At 36.3% G+C, this 18,354-nt stretch overlaps 2 protein-coding genes across 2 annotated transcripts in view; both read right to left on the minus strand.

Annotated features, from left to right (window-relative positions):
* Window positions 1-8,691, minus strand: part of LOC106070570 (tripartite motif-containing protein 2-like) — a 29,888-nt gene extending 21,197 nt beyond the window's left edge. The window contains exon 1 of the mRNA XM_056004765.1: window positions 8,447-8,691. The gene's annotated coding sequence lies outside the window, so the exon portion shown is untranslated. The remainder of the gene's footprint in view (window positions 1-8,446) is intronic.
* Window positions 8,692-13,032: 4,341 nt separating this feature from the next.
* Window positions 13,033-18,354, minus strand: part of LOC106070879 (SWI/SNF complex subunit SMARCC1-like) — a 73,601-nt gene continuing 68,279 nt past the window's right edge. Inside the window, exons 22-25 of the mRNA XM_056045747.1 lie at window positions 17,959-18,093; window positions 16,933-17,193; window positions 15,613-16,345; window positions 13,033-15,182 (exon numbers count right to left, since the gene is read on the minus strand). Coding sequence (XP_055901722.1) covers window positions 15,118-15,182; window positions 15,613-16,345; window positions 16,933-17,193; window positions 17,959-18,093 — 1,194 coding nt within the window. The 3' untranslated portion in view covers window positions 13,033-15,117. The remainder of the gene's footprint in view (window positions 15,183-15,612; window positions 16,346-16,932; window positions 17,194-17,958; window positions 18,094-18,354) is intronic.

Genomic DNA, 18,354 nt, shown 5'->3' on the forward strand with positions numbered 1-18,354 from the left:
AAACTAGTTTCAATTCTTAAAATTTATTTTCAAATTCCACAATAAAGGAATCCAAAATAAGTCTTTTACTTTCAACCATTTCACTAGAAATAGTTTCACCTTTCAGCTAAGGAAAATGATAAGACCCGATTTCACCGCTGGCTCGAGAAGTAGAAAAACTTTGTTTGAAAAAATTTAAGATGCAGATACATTTCATTTGCAAACAAAACACTGCAATGTCTCCAATGATAAGCATGAAGTCTGTCTTCGTTAGAAATATTAGTAACACAGTCAATGTCCTTCAATGAACCTAACTATTTCTTCCTTGAGATTCCATATTCTTCTAGTCCAGCGGATGTAACCGAACATCGGAATGTTTTGTTTCCAAATCGTCAAGTACTTCTCGGAACTGCCAGTTATGGCCGGCAGATAATTGGAAGCCCTTGGCAAAGTGACAACAGTAAAATATTCAATTTATTAAAAACCTATTGTTCTTCAACAATAACATTGAGGACAAGTGTCTCTATTTCTTCTTTAAATAATAAAACAGTATTTAGTGCAAGGCCCTCACCAATTGGGGACCCTAAGCAGTTTGTCTATGCCTAAGGCTGGCCCTGTGTCTATAATAAGATCATTGAGAAATCGATTTCAACAATATATTTGATATTCAATGCTTTATTTTATTAAAAAGCCTGTTTTTCTTAGTCAAAGCACGAGCTCCATTAGTTGTTACACTTTCCATCTTATACAAGCCGACCCAACACTTTCAACACAGTTTTTGATAGAATTGAATAAATACTGGCCTGTGTTTGTCTTTGACTGAATGTTTCGAAATATTGCCATTTTAAATAATCTTCGCTTACTTTAAACGTTTTAGAATGACGTTTAAAGACAATGTTTCTTTAGCCACTTCGTGATAAGTGATAAGAATCAGAAGAAGTTTCAATAATTTCTAGATCTATAGATATTTACAATTATTTATTTAAATATTTTTGCATTTTTATATGTGTAATGTGTGGGAACATCTGATCTCTTTAGGCTTCGGCGGGCCGCATAAAACACTTCGGCGGGCCGCATGTGGCCCGCAGGCCGTAATTTGCCCACCCCTGCTCTAGAGAATACCTACGTCCATCGTCTTTGCCTTGTGGTTACATGTCTATCAATGAACTCAATGTGATGGACTAAACAAATCAAAAGGGGTGGGAGTTGGTTCATCTCTACCCTTGTTACCCGTGCAGAGGTGTGGCTTGAAGTCCAGCCCCTCCCCCCTAATAAAGATTCTTCTCTAAGTAAACAAACTCAGTTCCCTCATAAGGTGTGACTTATAGACAGTTTCAACATATTGTAGTAACTCCAGTGGCGGACTGAAAGGGGTAATGTGTGTGCGGCCTACTGACACACATGACTCAGGCCAATCACACAGGTCAACGGCTGTCGATAGACGAGGGACAGTACTGCTAGTGAACGCAAGTATGAACCGTGTTGTGGTCATGTGATCAAGAGCCTTGACTTTCGAGAGACAGTGTATAAGAAAGGACAGTTGAGTCCAGGACAGCAAGGCAGTAAGGACTGCACGGTACCTTGTGAGTCCTCGAGAATGTAGCTGTAGGAGCTAGAGAGACTTATAGTGTTTAGTAGGCAGTTCTGTTGTGTAGCAAAGCATTTGACGTTAGTGTAGCCAATTGTGTTTATTAGCTGTTGTTGATGTATTTGTAAATTAAACCGCCACACTATTTATTGAAACTCTTATTGTCAAGTACTTGTGTTAGATGTGCTGTGTTGTTGTTTAGCAGTGTTTACAGAAGGCCTGGTAGAGAAAATCGTAACACTGATTTACAGCACAGGTCCTTGCTGAACTTCCCACTTCAGACACCAGTTGTTACGTTTCTCCTACTATCCAGGCTCTCTTCAAACTGCACCACACGACACAACGAACTTAAAGAACCTCACAACTCAGGGCTCCAAAGTATCAGTAACAGTTTAATTTTAAATGCATCACAATTGGCAACAACATTAACACTGACTGTCCAAAAACCTAGCTTTGCTCCGGACTGACTTCACAGATTCTTCTCCAAGTAAAAAAACTCAGATCCCTCATAAGGTGTGACTTCTAGACACTGTCAACATATTGAAATGTTATGGACTAAACAAAAAAAGAAGGTGGGGGTTGTTCATCTCTACCCGCACATCTAGACAGACGTCTGGTCAGCGTGACTAGTTCAGGAATACCACATTTAAAATGTAAAGTTTTATTTCTATTTAGATTAATGCGCCTTGTCTTTGTATTAAAAGATGGTGCATAGTCATAGCACTAAAAGCACATAAACGTTAATGTATTTCAGAACTGACATTACTGAATCATTTCCACTTTATGAATATTGGCGGGTTTTATTGACATAGAGATTTAGTTTGACGTCATTCGACAGTTCCCTTCACTAAGTATTAAACTTCTTATTGGACTCGTTTACCAGCGTCGACTACCGTTATAGTGTTGGTTTTGGCCTTTCGCCTGCGTTGTTTCGGTATTTAAGTGTTACCTCCGTTTGACTTATGTTGAAAAGACTTAACGCGGAGGCACCTAACACAATTAATAGAAATATAGGTACTACGATGTACTATTTACTATCTGGCAGTGATATTCGGCGAAGCCGAATAGTGAAAAATTGACGCATATTCGGCCAAAGCCGAAGCGACTATCCCGTGCTATATCTATCTATCTATCTATCTATCTATCTATCTATCTATCTATCTATCTATCTATCTATCTATCTATCTATCTATCTATCTATCTATCTATCTATCTCTCTCTCTCTCTCTCTCTCTCTCTCTCTCTCTCTCTCTCTCTATATATATATATATATATATATATATATATATATATATAGAGAGAGAGAGAGAGAGAGAGAGAGAGAGAGAGAGATGGATATATATATATATAGATAGATAGGCCTAGATATGTATGTATAGATAGATGGATGGATAGATTGTTTATGTACTTAACTCTTTTTCAAGCTGTAAGGGAAGTCGCCCGAATCTAGGAAAATCCATGTCTTAAAAAAGTAATGATCTTTAGTTTTCAAAGTTTAGAAATAATGCAATACCATTTTCTATGATTTTCAATAGGGTTTGTTGCTGAACATAAAAATTATATATGTGTCAGACGCGAATAGCCCAATTTTCAGTAAAAGAAATTACAAAAGTCATTTCTCTATAGAAGAAGTTACGAAGGCTATATAAAATAAAACCACAGACCTATATATACTAAAATAAATATAGGTTTTTGATTGCTAGTTACGATTTATTTAGGTAGGTGCTGCTTACTATTACATACCAAGTATTAGAGTTTAGAAAAATCCAGGTTTGTTTCTTGTGCAACGCTATTAGCTAACACCTCATATCATCTCTCCATTAGTATATTTAGATCTATAATCTAATATTAGTCTAGATCTATATATAAAAATCGAATATATCTAGTAATAGTATAGATTCTATCTTGAGACTAGATTGCCTAGTCTAGCCTATGCTATGCCTATAGTCAGTTTTTATTAGAAAAAAGTTTAGATATTAATAAAGTTTTTTAATTATTAGATTATTAGATATAGACATAAGACATAGATCTAAAAATACTGTTATACGTTTACTATACTCTATACTTAATCTACTAAACTAGAGATCTATCTATAGATCTATCTATAATCTAGTCAATCTAGATCTATACAATATTCATTATAATACTTCTACTTATAATGACTTATTTAATAAGTTAGTACTTAGACTTAGATCTATTATAGTTTATTAATAGATTTACTTTTCAATGCCTAGACCTAATAATAAAATTGCGAATGATGTCTATAATGACTGATTATTTAATTAATTTTTTTTTATAATAATAGGCCTACTAAATCTAGGTCTAGACTCTACTTAAATCTAGTCTAAAATAATGACTGTCTAAGACTCTGGATGATTGAGAAGTTCACATAGAGGTGTTTTTAATAATACGGCATGTCGGCTGAAAGTATATAAAGTGCTTTTTTTTTTTTGTAAAAATAAAAAGAGGCTCCGGTACTCAGTGATAGATTGCCTAACTTTCAACTAATAATACATTAACAATTAACGTTGAATTACAAGAAAAGTAGGCCCTAATCATTTTCCCGACATTGAAAAAAGGTGCCGTTTTTTTTGCGGGGTTATTGCTACTTAATACATTGATACCGGATCGATTTAAATAGGGCCTAAGTATACAAGCAGGATTTCGAGCATTGGATAAATTTATTTTTTAAGTACAAAGTTTTATGGAAGAGGCAATATATTAGTTGTTTGAAGTTTGTAACTTCTTAAATTCAGGCTAAAAATATCGATGCCTACATTTTTACACTCATTTCTAAACAATTAGAAGAGATGGACTGACTCATAGTGTAGCTTGTGTACATCTGCAAAAACACAAACTCAGTTAGACTTTGAAAACTATTAAAAGAAAAACTTAGTGATTATTTTTACTGTATAATTCTATTATTATTCCTTTTTAGAATTAGGATATAAAAAAAAATGTGCCATATGACTTTATCTAACAGAAAAAAAAAACAACTTACGTCTATTTATGCGGTTATTTATAGTTACCTAGTAATATAACATATATTGAACTAACACGTACATTCATCATAATGCAGCCATGCGATTTTTCGTTTATAAACATAGCATTATTTAGGACCAATATTTTACAAAGGCTGCTTGGAGAAATCAGGTATAGGCTACCCATTAGGAGAAAAACGACCCCTTTACTCAAGAAAAATTTAAGAAACTAGTACAGACACAAAATAAACAGTGACATTCATCACAAAATAATATTCGAAATTGATTAGAGTAACACCATTTTAAGTAATCATTTAAAGTTTAAAATCACTACAATTTTTTCAACAATTATTTTGTGTATGAAATTGTGTATCGGAAAATGCCGGGTACATGAAATAAGCTAGTCCTAAAAAAACAACACTCTTTTTATAGCCTCTATCGGGTTTTATCCCAACTACCCGTATTTTTGTGCAGAATTTTTTTCTCTATCAGGTACACTTAAAATTATAGCATAATAATGTCAGTTTAATTTAAAAAGAGAACTGAAAAATACAAAGATATATAGGGAAAAAGGCGACTTCCGGCCCAATACTTTTTAATCAAAGAAACGAAACGGACTAGTCCAACAAACCCTATTGTAACACTCAAAGTAAGGGTAGGCCTATATTAAAAGTCCAAGTGTGTTCCTATTTTTTTTTTTCTGAGAGGGGGTATAATATGGTTTGTGAATATGGGTTACTCTAAACAAGGTGCCTCTCTAGATCTAGATCTATGACTGGCGGAATACAAATAAATAGATCTCTATGTCAAGAGTGGAGTAAGTTGTGAAGAGTGATTTCCTTCAAACTGTTCCGCGGGAAGGGGTGTTGCATTTGAACATAGGGTGTGTATATAAGGGAGGCAACCAGTAGCGGCAACCTCCTCACACCCCGCGCCTGAGAGGGGCCACGCAATCGAAAACCAAATCAGTTCTCATAAACTAGGACTTTTTGTTACTCAATAGTTTCCCAGTATCTTTATAATATCAATTACCATGTAGCCTAAACATTTTTTGGTTTCGAAATTTCGTTCAGTTTCGGTAAAGACAGTATCTAATGACTTGCCGTTTCTAAGAGGCTATCATCGTTTAACAGTTCACCTTGGCATCAATAAAAACACCTAGGTGGAAGCAACCAATCTAAATCGTTTATTTCGTTTATAAACATCGACGTCCAATCGAATTTTATTAGGAAAATGCGTTGTGATAAAGTTTGAACTACTCTTTGCATATAATATTTTTAGTAACATAAATACAAATTTTGAAAAATTGATTTTTTCAAATGAATAATAAACTTTCTTGACTTTCGCTGGTGATACGTTCTAGGACCGCATGGGAAGGTCAGATTCTTGCAGTATTTAACTTCATAAACGTAGGCCCCTATACTATGTTCAGATATAAACAGTATCACAGGGCATCCCCAAACACTTAAAACCCATAGATAACAATTTCCTATTTCATTTATAACTTTTAGATGCTGTTACTTTTTAAAACTCATTAAATGTTCAGTAATTTTTAAAAGTGTCATACAGCATTATTATGTCGCATTACAGTATAAAACGAATTGGTACGTATACATTAAGGACTTACAGGGAGTAACAATAAATATGGCGAGTCTGAATAAGTGAACCAAATTGTCGCACAAACTCAACAGGTTGACCAATACAGTATATAATGTAAAGCGGCCAATAGTAGACCAATACAGTATATAATGTAAAGCGGCCAATATGTTCTATGTTTTGTAGCAAAAATAAGGCTCACAGCTTAGAGATATTGTTATTGTTACAGCGTAAGAGACGGATTAGCCCATTAGCGTGATGTGGTACGGTATATAGTCTACCCTTACGGCTAAGGGCCCCGCACATGACGCTCGCCCAGGGCCCCGCACACTGATAAGGCCGCCCCTGGCTACAACTGATTGGCCTAAGATGTGTTTGAGCATACTCTATAATAGGGGATTGTAGGATGATAGAAAAAAAAAAGACAGAATTTGAGGGCTAGAAAATTGTGTTGGCGTGGGGGAGCGTTGTAATACGGGCCGTTTTATTGGTAAATTTAACAGCAAAATAAACATACATACCAACTATTTAAACTTCAGCCAGTAAAAAATATATCTAGAACTAGATCTATATAACCTTTTCTTAGGCCTGCAACTGATGATAAAAAAAAAAGTGTGCGGTATTGAAAACAGTGCATTCGATTTAGGGATGCAAAAAGAAAAAAAAAGGAAGGGGGTCGCACAAATCAAAACTGTGTCATTCTTAAGAACTATACAATTGAAAGTCCTAAAGAAGTGATTCTCGAGGATGCCAAAAATTGGCTGAGATATAGCCTAATAATAATGCTGGCTGTTTCGCTGAATAATAATAATAACAAAAAGAAGTGGTTCAATAATCATTTCCCTTTCTCAATATAACATCCCTTACTTTTGTGTAGGCTACAGTTTTCAATGTGGTGTAGTTTATTTTAAAAAAAAAGGCTTGCATAATTCATTTTGAAAACATTTTTCATTTTCAGAAGACAAAACGTAGCGGTTGCATCTAAACTTTGCAAGCTAAATATGACGGAATTGGATTTTCAATATATTTTATAGTTTCTGAGATTTAAGCGTGACGGATGGACATACACAAAATTAATAGTGGATTTCCATTTTCAGTGGACGTTAAAAATTCATCTGTGAAACAAAGGGAAAAGATTGAACATTGTATTTTGCAGTGCTAAAAAATGCACCAAATTGTTTATTTCTTCTCAAATACCTAGGCCTACCATAGCAATACATCCGTACTCAGCATACCGAATAGCCCCCAAATGTTAGCTATCTACTGATTTGTCTCTATTCAGAACAAAAACCCACATTGATATTACATTTGTGTCATGATGGTTTAGAAAAAAAAAAGTTGCTTTACTTTGTTCTTCTACACCAGGGATTCTCAACCTGTGGGTCGCGACCCCTTGGGGGTCGATTGGCGGTTTGCCAGGGGTCGCCTAAGACCATCGAAAATATGGATTGTTATTGTCTATTCTTGTATTGCTGTGTGGGTGGGGGTCGCGGCAGAGTGGGATTGTAAAAAGGGGTCGCCGAGCATAAAAGGTTGAGGACCGCTGTTCTACATTATCTATAAATATTGATTAACTAGAGTCTTGCTTAACGGTTACGCCTGTTGTTTTTTTTTTTATATCACTGAAGCAAGTCTCGTACGTTACCATTCTTCTCCTTCTTCTTGTCAAGCCAGCAGTAATATTGTATGAAAACATAATTTAAAGTCTTCTTCCCATTATCTGCTTGATGTGGAAAGAAATTTTGTTGTAGGCCTAGCTTATCATTATTTCCTGTCAACATCATACACAAAACTAACCACATCGGCTACATTATCATAGAGTCAGAATTAAAAAGGTCACATCGATAGTAAAAAAACATAGAAAACTAGGCTACGTAACGTTCATTAACGATCCGAAACCGGAAGCAAACATTAGTTTTATTTTATTAATGATCGAAATTTAATATGATGCAATTTAAAATATCCGCAATCCTAAATAGGCAGCAGTTTGTCATCTCTCTATTATTAGAATTGAAAATCTGCCTCGTTCTAAGTCTCATATAGCTGCAGTAAACTTATATCGCCTTAACTTCTTTTTGAAGGATTCCAGTCATCACTAGATTTATAATGTCACATGACTACCGTAAAGGAATGTAGGCCTACTGTTTGTGTCACTGAGTAAAACCTGTAGGCCATTTCATAATTCATAACAGCGCCGACTAGAATATAAACTAATCTCTAAAATCAATAATATCGTTTCATGCAGTCTATATTTATATAATGTGAAGACTTAACTAAACCTATGAACAGATACATAACTGACCTTTGTAACATAGTCAAGGCATTCCTTGTTCACACAATGCCAAATGTTTTCGCCATATCGATTGCTCTCCACGTTGTGTGAATTCAGATGATCAATGAGTATCTTACACATGCGCGCCTTGCGCTCCCACTCTCCAAAAGCTTCTCTTTTTTCTCCACCCACACACGTAACCCGTTTCTAACCTTTTTTTTTCTTTTAAAAAAACGGGTCATCCATTTCTGACGTCCGCATAGAGGAACGCAAGAATAAGTGACCCAGAAGAGAGAATGTTAAATATATATATATATATATTCTTTACAAAGCTTATATTAACTCACTTTGTCTGTCTGGTAAAAAGTTTGTACTTGTTATTTCTCCCACACCCAATCTCGAAATAAGCTTAAACTTATTTCTTTTACATGACAACACAAGAATCAATAGAAACAAGATTACAAAATACGTTTGTGTTTCACACAAACTCAAAGGCGGTCCCCAATGCCCGCCCATGGATCCGCGTTTATCAGACAGCCGGGACTAAAAAAAAACACAACTCTAACTCGTTTTAAAGCATAATAGCGAATCCTCCTTTTTTTGTAATAATACCTAGACTCGACACTGAGCTTCTTTTGTTTTGGATCTAAATTATTTCCTTTAAAGATCTGGCTTAGAATACAATTAATATTCCTATATGATAGTTGTCTGTTTGTGTGGTATGCGCTCCGCACTGTCCTCTTAAGGATCTCCTATTAGAACTCTACCCGAACCTATTCCTTACCGTCCTGCAGTGTTCTTATCTTATCTTATAAAATACAGACGTTACTAAAAAAAAAAAAAAGATGATGATTACGTAAGTGGCGTAGCTAGCCATGTGATGGTGGTGCGGGCCGCACGGGGCATCAAGTGATGACAACAGCCACCCGCTCCATCATAACTACGTCAAGTCGTCGTGAAGTGGGCGACTACTGTCAATCAAGACTAGAACTGAGCGGTACAAAAACTCGTTCGTACCTTACTCGGTCAGATTATATCAACGCCACTCGTTGATCAGGAAACATGAAAAGGACCAAGACGCCTGTGTGTAGTCGCTGACTGAACTCTTTATGCTGTGTCTGTCTATTTTATGTGTATTTTTCTGTTGTGTTGTCTTTATATGAGAAAGAGTCCTTGAAATCACAAAAAATTTCCATAAGGATCAATAAAGCAGTCTTAGTCTTAGAACGGATAACAGAGGTGCCCCCCCCCTCCCCGTAAGCACTATAAAGATCAACTCAGGCGCCATAACTTAAGGGAGGTGACTCAACGATATACAGATGTTTATTCACACGAGCACATCACAAACACTAAGTAATAATCTGCTTTGAGCACAGCCTCTTCATAAGTTAGGCGGAGCTCCGTTCTCTTCATCCTTATGTAAACATCGTGCTCCGTCCAGTGCGCACTTTCTGCACTAGCTTGGATGGCGCTGTGCAAGATAGAGTTATAACATCGCCCCCTTCTTAGCGCTTTTCGTCCCGAAAATAAACAGGTTCATAATAGTGCAGTGGAGGTTTGACAGTTTATGTGGAGATCGATCGGTGGGAGCTTCAGATGGCAAGGAGAGTGTTTCCCACCAAGCCATCTGCAGTTGTCCGTGGCCGTCGCTTTCTCTTCCTCCAGTTGACAAGTCTGCTCGAGAGACAATATCGTGATCGCTGCTTTGACCTCATGACGATTGGCGCTGATGCCAGCTGACACAGGGGGAGGTAGTGCAGGTCAGGGTTGCCAGCCATTTAACACCAATAGAGGTAATGGCGATCACTGTAGTTCCCAGCGGACCTTTTCCATGGACGTCTTGTGAAGGATTTGTAGTCCCACCGGAAGCCACGCATACAGTTTGCTGCCTTACATTTTGAAGGTATCTTCTCTGCGACACTATGTTTAAGTTTTTCTTCTGTCAACAGTTTGCAGGTACCTTCTTTGCTACACATTTGCAGGTATCTCCTCCCCCACACATTAGCAGGTATCTCCTCTGTCACACATTAGCAGGTATCTCCTCTGTCACACATTAGCAGGTATCTCCTCTGTCACACATTAGCAGGTATCTCCTCCCCCACACATTAGCAGGTATCTCCTCCCCCACACATTAGCAGGTATCTCCTCCCCCACACATTAGCAGGTATCTCCTCCCCCACACATTAGCAGGTATCTCCTCTGTCACACATTAGCAGGTATCTCCTCTGTCACACATTAGCAGGTATCTCCTCTGTCACACATTAGCAGGTATCTCCTCTGTCACACATTAGCAGGTATCTCCTCTGTCACACATTAGCAGGTATCTCCTCCCCCACACATTAGCAGGTATCTCCTCCCCCACACATTAGCAGGTATCTCCTCCCCCACACATTAGCAGGTATCTCCTCTGTCACACATTAGCAGGTATCTCCTCTGTCACACATTAGCAGGTATCTCCTCTGTCACACATTAGCAGGTATCTCCTCCCCCACACATTAGCAGGTATCTCCTCCCCCACACATTAGCAGGTATCTCCTCCCCCACACATTAGCAGGTATCTCCTCTGTCACACATTAGCAGGTATCTCCTCTGTCACACATTAGCAGGTATCTCCTCTGTCACACATTAGCAGGTATCTCCTCCCCCACACATTAGCAGGTATCTCCTCCCCCACACATTAGCAGGTATCTCCTCTGTCACACATTAGCAGGTATCTCCTCCCCCACACATTAGCAGGTATCTCCTCTGTCACACATTAGCAGGTATCTCCTCTGTCACACATTAGCAGGTATCTCCTCCCCCACACATTAGCAGGTATCTCCTCTGTCACACATTAGCAGGTATCTCCTCTGTCACACATTAGCAGGTATCTCCTCTGTCACACATTAGCAGGTATCTCCTCTGTCACACATTAGCAGGTATCTCCTCCCCCACACATTAGCAGGTATCTCCTCCCCCACACATTAGCAGGTATCTCCTCTGTCACACATTAGCAGGTATCTCCTCCCCCACACATTAGCAGGTATCTCCTCCCCCACACATTAGCAGGTATCTCCTCCCCCACACATTAGCAGGTATCTCCTCCCCCACACATTAGCAGGTATCTCCTCTGTCACACATTAGCAGGTATCTCTATTCGAGGCGCCGTACAAATCTTGTTAGACACAGTTATCAGGACTTGAGTTTCCCTCGTAGTTTCTGGCAAATAGACATAGATCTTTAAGGTCCACAGCAAAAGGTTTGGATGCAGACCAATATTGTCTTGATCTGACCGGCTCATTGAGATACTTGTAGCAGGTACACCAGGGATAAAAACTTCAGGCACATAACAAAATTCTCTAGTTTCTTCGTTTGTCTCTTTCTTTTCGATTCGGTACATCCCGTTGAAATCGTCGCAGCAATCCTTGTCACCCAAAAAACTTGCCGACAACACAACACACAACCCCAGCGGCTCCATCACCACTATTTGTGCAGCCACAGTCTCGATTGCTCCTTCAACAATAAGTCTATTTGTCCTTCCAGTGTACTAACTTGCGACAGTGTTGTACCTCCTATTTGTTTCAGCATCTCACTTTTAACTGTGCGCATTTGTTCATGTATTACATTCTGGATACTGTCTAAATGGCCTAAGACCATATCAGACTATCTCAAATTGACAGGCCTGAATCCTCGTCTTCCTCAATCAGAGCTTGCCTGAGGCGTCATTATAAAAAAAAATCCTACCTCCACTTCTGACATCAAAGTAATAAGTTAAGGGTATAGATGTTTATTTACATGGGGACATTACAAACACACAAAAACAATGTCTGCATTAACTCTTTCTCTACTAACTGACGATAACAACGTTGATTCCACCAGAATATGGTAAATAATTACGGAGAGAAAGAGTTAAGCACAGCCTCTTTATAAATTATAGACTTGGGTGAAACTCCGTTATCTTCAGCCTTATGTAAACATCCTTCTCCGTCCAGTCTCTAACAGTGCGCACCTTCTGCACTAGCTTGGATGGCGGTGTGCACGACAGGGTTATAACAATATAAATATATATATACTAGCTGGATACGACCCGCGGCGCGGCGGCATCAAGGCCTTAGTTTGGGTATTAGGCTACTAATCTACTGGATTGTATTTAGATATGCCGGTATGTCAACCATGGCAAAAAAAAAAAATGCTTTGCCACGAAAATGAAAGTCGAGTGAGAAACTGGGTTTACCAGTTTAGCCAACATATTGATACTTAATAGAAAATACTGTGAAAACTGGTTGACCAGATTTGTTAAAAAGTTTCGTTCTTAATAGAGATACATTTTTTATTTTATTTTAAGGGCCTTCCGGTTGTTTGAGGGACATTAAACACACAATATGGTCTCCGCCGTGATCAAATGAACATTTATGCCAAGTTTTAACAAGATTGATAAAATGATTTTGATTTCTATGCGGGACATACATATGTTCTGGATTTTGAAAAAAATTAAACCTTCTTGTAGTTTTTGTTGTTTGCACGGTTTTTATACTGCCCCAATACTACATATTCTTCATGTCCACTGCTCTACATTGAAACAAAAATGAAAGAAGCAACTTAAAAAAATAATATCAATTAAAAAAAACAATGGTACGTACTGTTAATTTCCACTTTTATTTTGATTATACATTTTATTTCTACACATAAGTGTCCATAGAGAAAATACATTGTCTACATGGTATTCATTCATGTCTTCTCACACTAAGTGCTGATTATTATAGAGCATACATTTTAGTACCAAGTAGATTCAATTAAGGCAATTAAAAAAAAAAAGGGGGATAGTATATTTTTGTAAATCAGACCTCATCAGAAAATCAGATTAACTGGATTCTTCTGTACTAGATATATATACATATATATACAAGCATGTAAAACAAAAAGCTATTTTTCATAATACGAATTCTTTAAAAAAAAAAAAAAAAAAAAAAGCATTGAAGCTTAAATTACATAACTACAAAGCAAAAAAAAAGCAACATTTAAACTATAAAAAGCCACCAGATCTAATAGAAAATGTATATGTAAGGCGAGCGGGTATTACAATAAATGTACTTATACATTTAAAACAAAATGTCCATATTAACAAAGAGAGAACAAGCACCAAACATTCATTCCAAGCCTACAGTTTCCTTGAAGTACAAATGTGTTGATGAATACTATTCATCAGAAAAATGTGATGTCTATTGGTTAAGAATATTTATTTGTACAATTAGCTCACACTTAATATTTGGTAGTTTATTAAGTTTTGTTGATTGGAAATGGAATTATGTTTTATTTCCTAAACAAAAAACAACGACGAATGTATTATAGTGTCAATACAACAGATGAGGCTACCAGACCAGGTAGTTCACTTGTTTAGATCCGGGTATGAGAGATGCTTGTTAGCTTTAGATGGCTAACTATCTAGGAGAAGGAAAACTTCATTCAAACCTCTGCTGCCTTGCTGCAATACCCATACATTGGAAAGCCATTGGGAGTCAAACAAATCTGGCAACCCTTAGGCAGCTTGCAGCACAAACTACTACACCCAAAACTGTAATAGCACTTGCCATTCCTTTGAACCCACCAGTTGCTGTGTGACAACACATTCCAACCCTAACTAATGGCCAGGCATTCATCTCCTTTCTATGAAATGATACTTAGTCACCCCTAACTATAGGAGGCCATGGTGGTGAGATTATATAGTAAGTTTCCCTTAACAGACATTGTCATCCATTCACATTAGAGTTATCAAGTAGGTTCTACCTATCTTTTCCTTCCACTAAGATACCTGTAGGACAAGTATAGTAGACAAAATTGAACTTATATTGGTGTTCAGACACAATAATAGTGGTAAACAATAAGCATGTCATAATCAAACTAACAAAACAAAACAATGATTAAATATGGCAAGGTTTTTTTTTTTTTGCAAACTTAAAAAGCAGAAATTTATATTCTAGAAATCTTATTCTGAACCTCATCTACATGACACTTTTCTCAAGTCAGGCCTTTTTTTTTACCTATCAAGGGTGCATGAAGAAATAAAAAAAACTAACAAGAAAAACAAATATTGGTCGAAAAGATTTGGGTAAAAAGCAAACAAATTTAGTTTGAATTTACATGTAAATATCAAGTTTATGTGCATCTTCAGAGCCATAAGCTTTTTTAAAGAATAAGATAAAAATATAAAACCAAATTTAAAAAAAAAAAGGGAGATACTGATAACAACTTGTATGCCTAGTGTTAACATTCAAATAATAAGTAATGAATTAAAGGAAAAAAATTAAGAAAGTAAGAAAAATAAAGATCATTTAGCTAGAAATTAAACATTTTATATGTTGAGTCATATATTTTAACACTTGAATATGTTACATTTTATAGAATTCTGGGTGTTTCTGCCACAATTTGTGTGATATTAATCATATTTATATTTTGGCTACCTCTTACCATATTAAATTGTAACAATCAACGTTTATTGATAAGAGAAAATAATCAAAATTCAAAAGTAAAAAAAAACAATGTTAATGCAATATAATAATAATAATCAAACTCATAGGTACCAAAAACAAAATATGACAAAAGAATGCAAATTTTATCTCAAAGTTTAGTAAATATTACTAAATAACCCAGTTCTATTTAGGGATGATATATTTTTCAAACATAACACATTATTTCGAATATGTACATTATCAGAACAATGACCATTATTTGTTGGATCCAGAAGGAGATGGTGAATTTATTAGCATTTGATCTTGTTCATTTTGGCCACCTAGGTATGGAAAAAAAAGGTACAATAAGAATTTATTAAAAAAAGGGTTAAAGTCCCTTTGGACAGAGAATTAAGCAGAGTTAGAGTTTAAATAAAGTAAAGTTCCCCTTTCAGACCTTGCGATCTATAGGGCAGATGACACGTTAAGGTCATGTGTTTCTTTGGCCAACAGTTAATGAGCAGGGTGTCATTTTGCCAGCACAATGACCAATCGCCATTACTTTACCAAATAAAGTTGAGTGGACTCGAGGCGCCCTAAAAATACCAGTGGCTGAGTGGTTAAGCACTTGGCTTCCAAACCTGGGGTTTTGGGTTTGTATCTTGGTGAAGGTCTGAAATGGCAACTTTACTTTTTTTTTATACTTTACTTAAGGTTTAATGAAAAAATATCTGCTCCAGAACCTTGGTAATGAAAAGGACTTTTATTTACCTGCTGTATTTCCAGAATTGGGTATTCTTGGGTTAACTGGCAGAGATGGTGGTAAACCAACTCCTGTTTGCTGAGGATATGCCCCTTGATACTGTTGCATTTGTGGTTGATTAGGATATGGCCCAGGTGGTGGTGCTGTACCATAAGGTGAATATCCTTGTTGGTTCATACTTGATTGAGGTCCACAATAAGGATTTGGAACACTGGAGTGGGAAGGGTACTGACTAGGCTGGTTAATGTAGTTGGGATAGTGTGCAGCACCTGGTTGTGAGTTGGCACCTGGATACTGCTGAGCAGAAGGACTACTCTGATTTACTCCCATAGCTTGCTGTGAATATGGGTGGTATGGAGGAACTTGATGGGCTGTATTTGATGAATACATCTGAGGTGGAGTCTGAACTTGATTTGGATACTGACTTGGTGGATAGGTCTGACCCATAGGACCTTGTGCAGGATTATTTGGGAGCATTGCAACCTGTTGCTGTGGTGTAGGTGTCCCACTAGGAGTGAGAGTGGGAGGAGGTGTTTGAGGAGATGATTGCGAGGCTTGGGTAAGGGCAACAGTTGATGTATAAGTTGGGCTGGTAGATGGTACAGGCTGAGATATGGGTACACTTGCAGGCAAGGATGAGGGTGAGGACACAGATGATGGTGTAACAGCGGCTACTGTGATAGAAGGCATACTAGAGGTGCTAGAAGTAGGTGAGCCTTGAGTTACTTGAGAGGCTTGCACCTGAGGACATTATATGATTTTTTTTCACAATAAAACACTAACTGGAAACAAATATCTGGATTGGCAAATTAATGTAGAGTTAATAACTACAATTGTTTAAATCTAAATTAAAAAAAAACAACATTTTAAATCTAGCTTGTCAATAAGTCATAGTACAATAAGATTTATTGTTGAGGTTACATTAAACCCTCATAAATGTTTTTTTTTTTTTATATCTTTCAACGTGGTCTAGAATAACAAAAAATTGAACTTTGAGTTTTCATTAAAGAATATCACCATCACAAAAGATGAAAAAGATTTATATAACCTTTCATAGAAATCATAATAAAAATCTGTAAGAGATTTAATTATGATTGGTTGTTTATTTTTATAAACATATGCATTTTCAAGTACTAGGCAAGTACCAAGAGATATGGGTACAGTAGTCTGGTACAGTTAATTAGAAAGTTGATAATTTAGAAAAAATATGCATGAAAGAATCCCTATAAATTAAAATTTTAACTATAGCTATAGAGTTGCATTTGTAAAAATTCTTGCATCCCTATCATATTATTATACATTACATGAGTCAATTTTTAAATAGTTACTTGTGGTCCTTGAGGAGATAATGGTGATCCATGCATGGCATAATTAGAGCCTTGACTAACAGCTGCAGCTAGGGCTGGATTCTGAACACTGGCAGAATTACCAGAAGTTCCATGTTGTCCTTCATGCTGCTGAGTGGTCACATGTTTAGCATCAGCCAACTGTTGATTAGCAAACTGTCTAGCTCTGTACTCAGCAGCACGAATTTGTTCCATATGAAACTGTTGGCGCTCTTGAAGGAGCTGCTGGCGTTGATATTCAAGCTGGAAATAAATATACATATTAATGTAATAACAAAATGAGTCTCTTTACACAAAATCATAGGCAGACTGTTATGGCTGGCTATTTTGGTAAGCAATGTAAGATATTAAAAAAATATGATTTTTAAAATTTGAGCAAGATGAGGGACAAATTAAATTACAATAACACTTTTTTTTCGTGAAAGATGAATGTCACTAGTGACCTATGTTAGTAGTAAAAAGGATACCCATATTGAATCTAAATTTAAAAAAAACACAAAACATTTTAAAACAAAAAGTTTTTTTTTCAGAAGAGACTAAAAATAGTTGCTGCATCTAAGTTAGGCAAACTACAAAATATGGTGAAATCATTTTTTCAATAGATCTTCTAGTATTTGAGATCTAAAAGTAACAGATGAATCATACACACTTATAGGGACATTTCCTTTTCTGAGGGCAGCTAAAATTTCAACTTATGTATTATTCTTTTGTGCTTTATTCACTATGGAGTTGTGTTAAGTGAGGTCAAAGAATCTGCTAGATGTTTCATTGCAGATGGAGATAAACACAGATCAGCACAACACTATTAATATTTTAAAAGGTACAGTTTTTAAAATTCTTTTCATTTATTTATTTCTGTACAGTGTTTTATAACTGATCTATTATTTGATGAAACCTAATACAGTAGAACAATGATAAACATACTTACTCTTTAACTTCTGCCAATAGTGAGCATTAAAAAAAAATATTCAGTTAAAAAGACCAAAAAAAAAAAACCCATCTACTAACAGATTCTCTTTCTTTGTCCATTATGGCTTCCAGTTCTTCAAAGTGTCTGAGTTTAATTTCCAGTTTCTTCATCTGAGTCTCAACTAACAATGCCACAAGGCCTTTGATTTTACGCTCCTCTACTGCAGCTAAATGCTGAATAAAAAATATAAAGAAAGAAAGATTAAGCTAAATTTAATTAGTGATTATAAAGTAACACAGGCAAGTCGTCTTGTCAATTCATGACTCTACAATAAGAAAAATAATTGTTTAAACCAGTGTTTCTCAAACTTTTTTGTCTGCCGGCACACTAAAAAAACTACAAAAATTTCGCGGCATACCACGAAGGGCAATAGTTGTTTTATAATAAAAAAAAAAAAAGATTTGACCTGTTTTTAAGTATTACATTTAATGTTA

This window comes from Biomphalaria glabrata, chromosome 11 (genome assembly GCF_947242115.1).
Source record: "Biomphalaria glabrata chromosome 11, xgBioGlab47.1, whole genome shotgun sequence".
NCBI lineage: Eukaryota > Metazoa > Mollusca > Gastropoda > Planorbidae > Biomphalaria > Biomphalaria glabrata.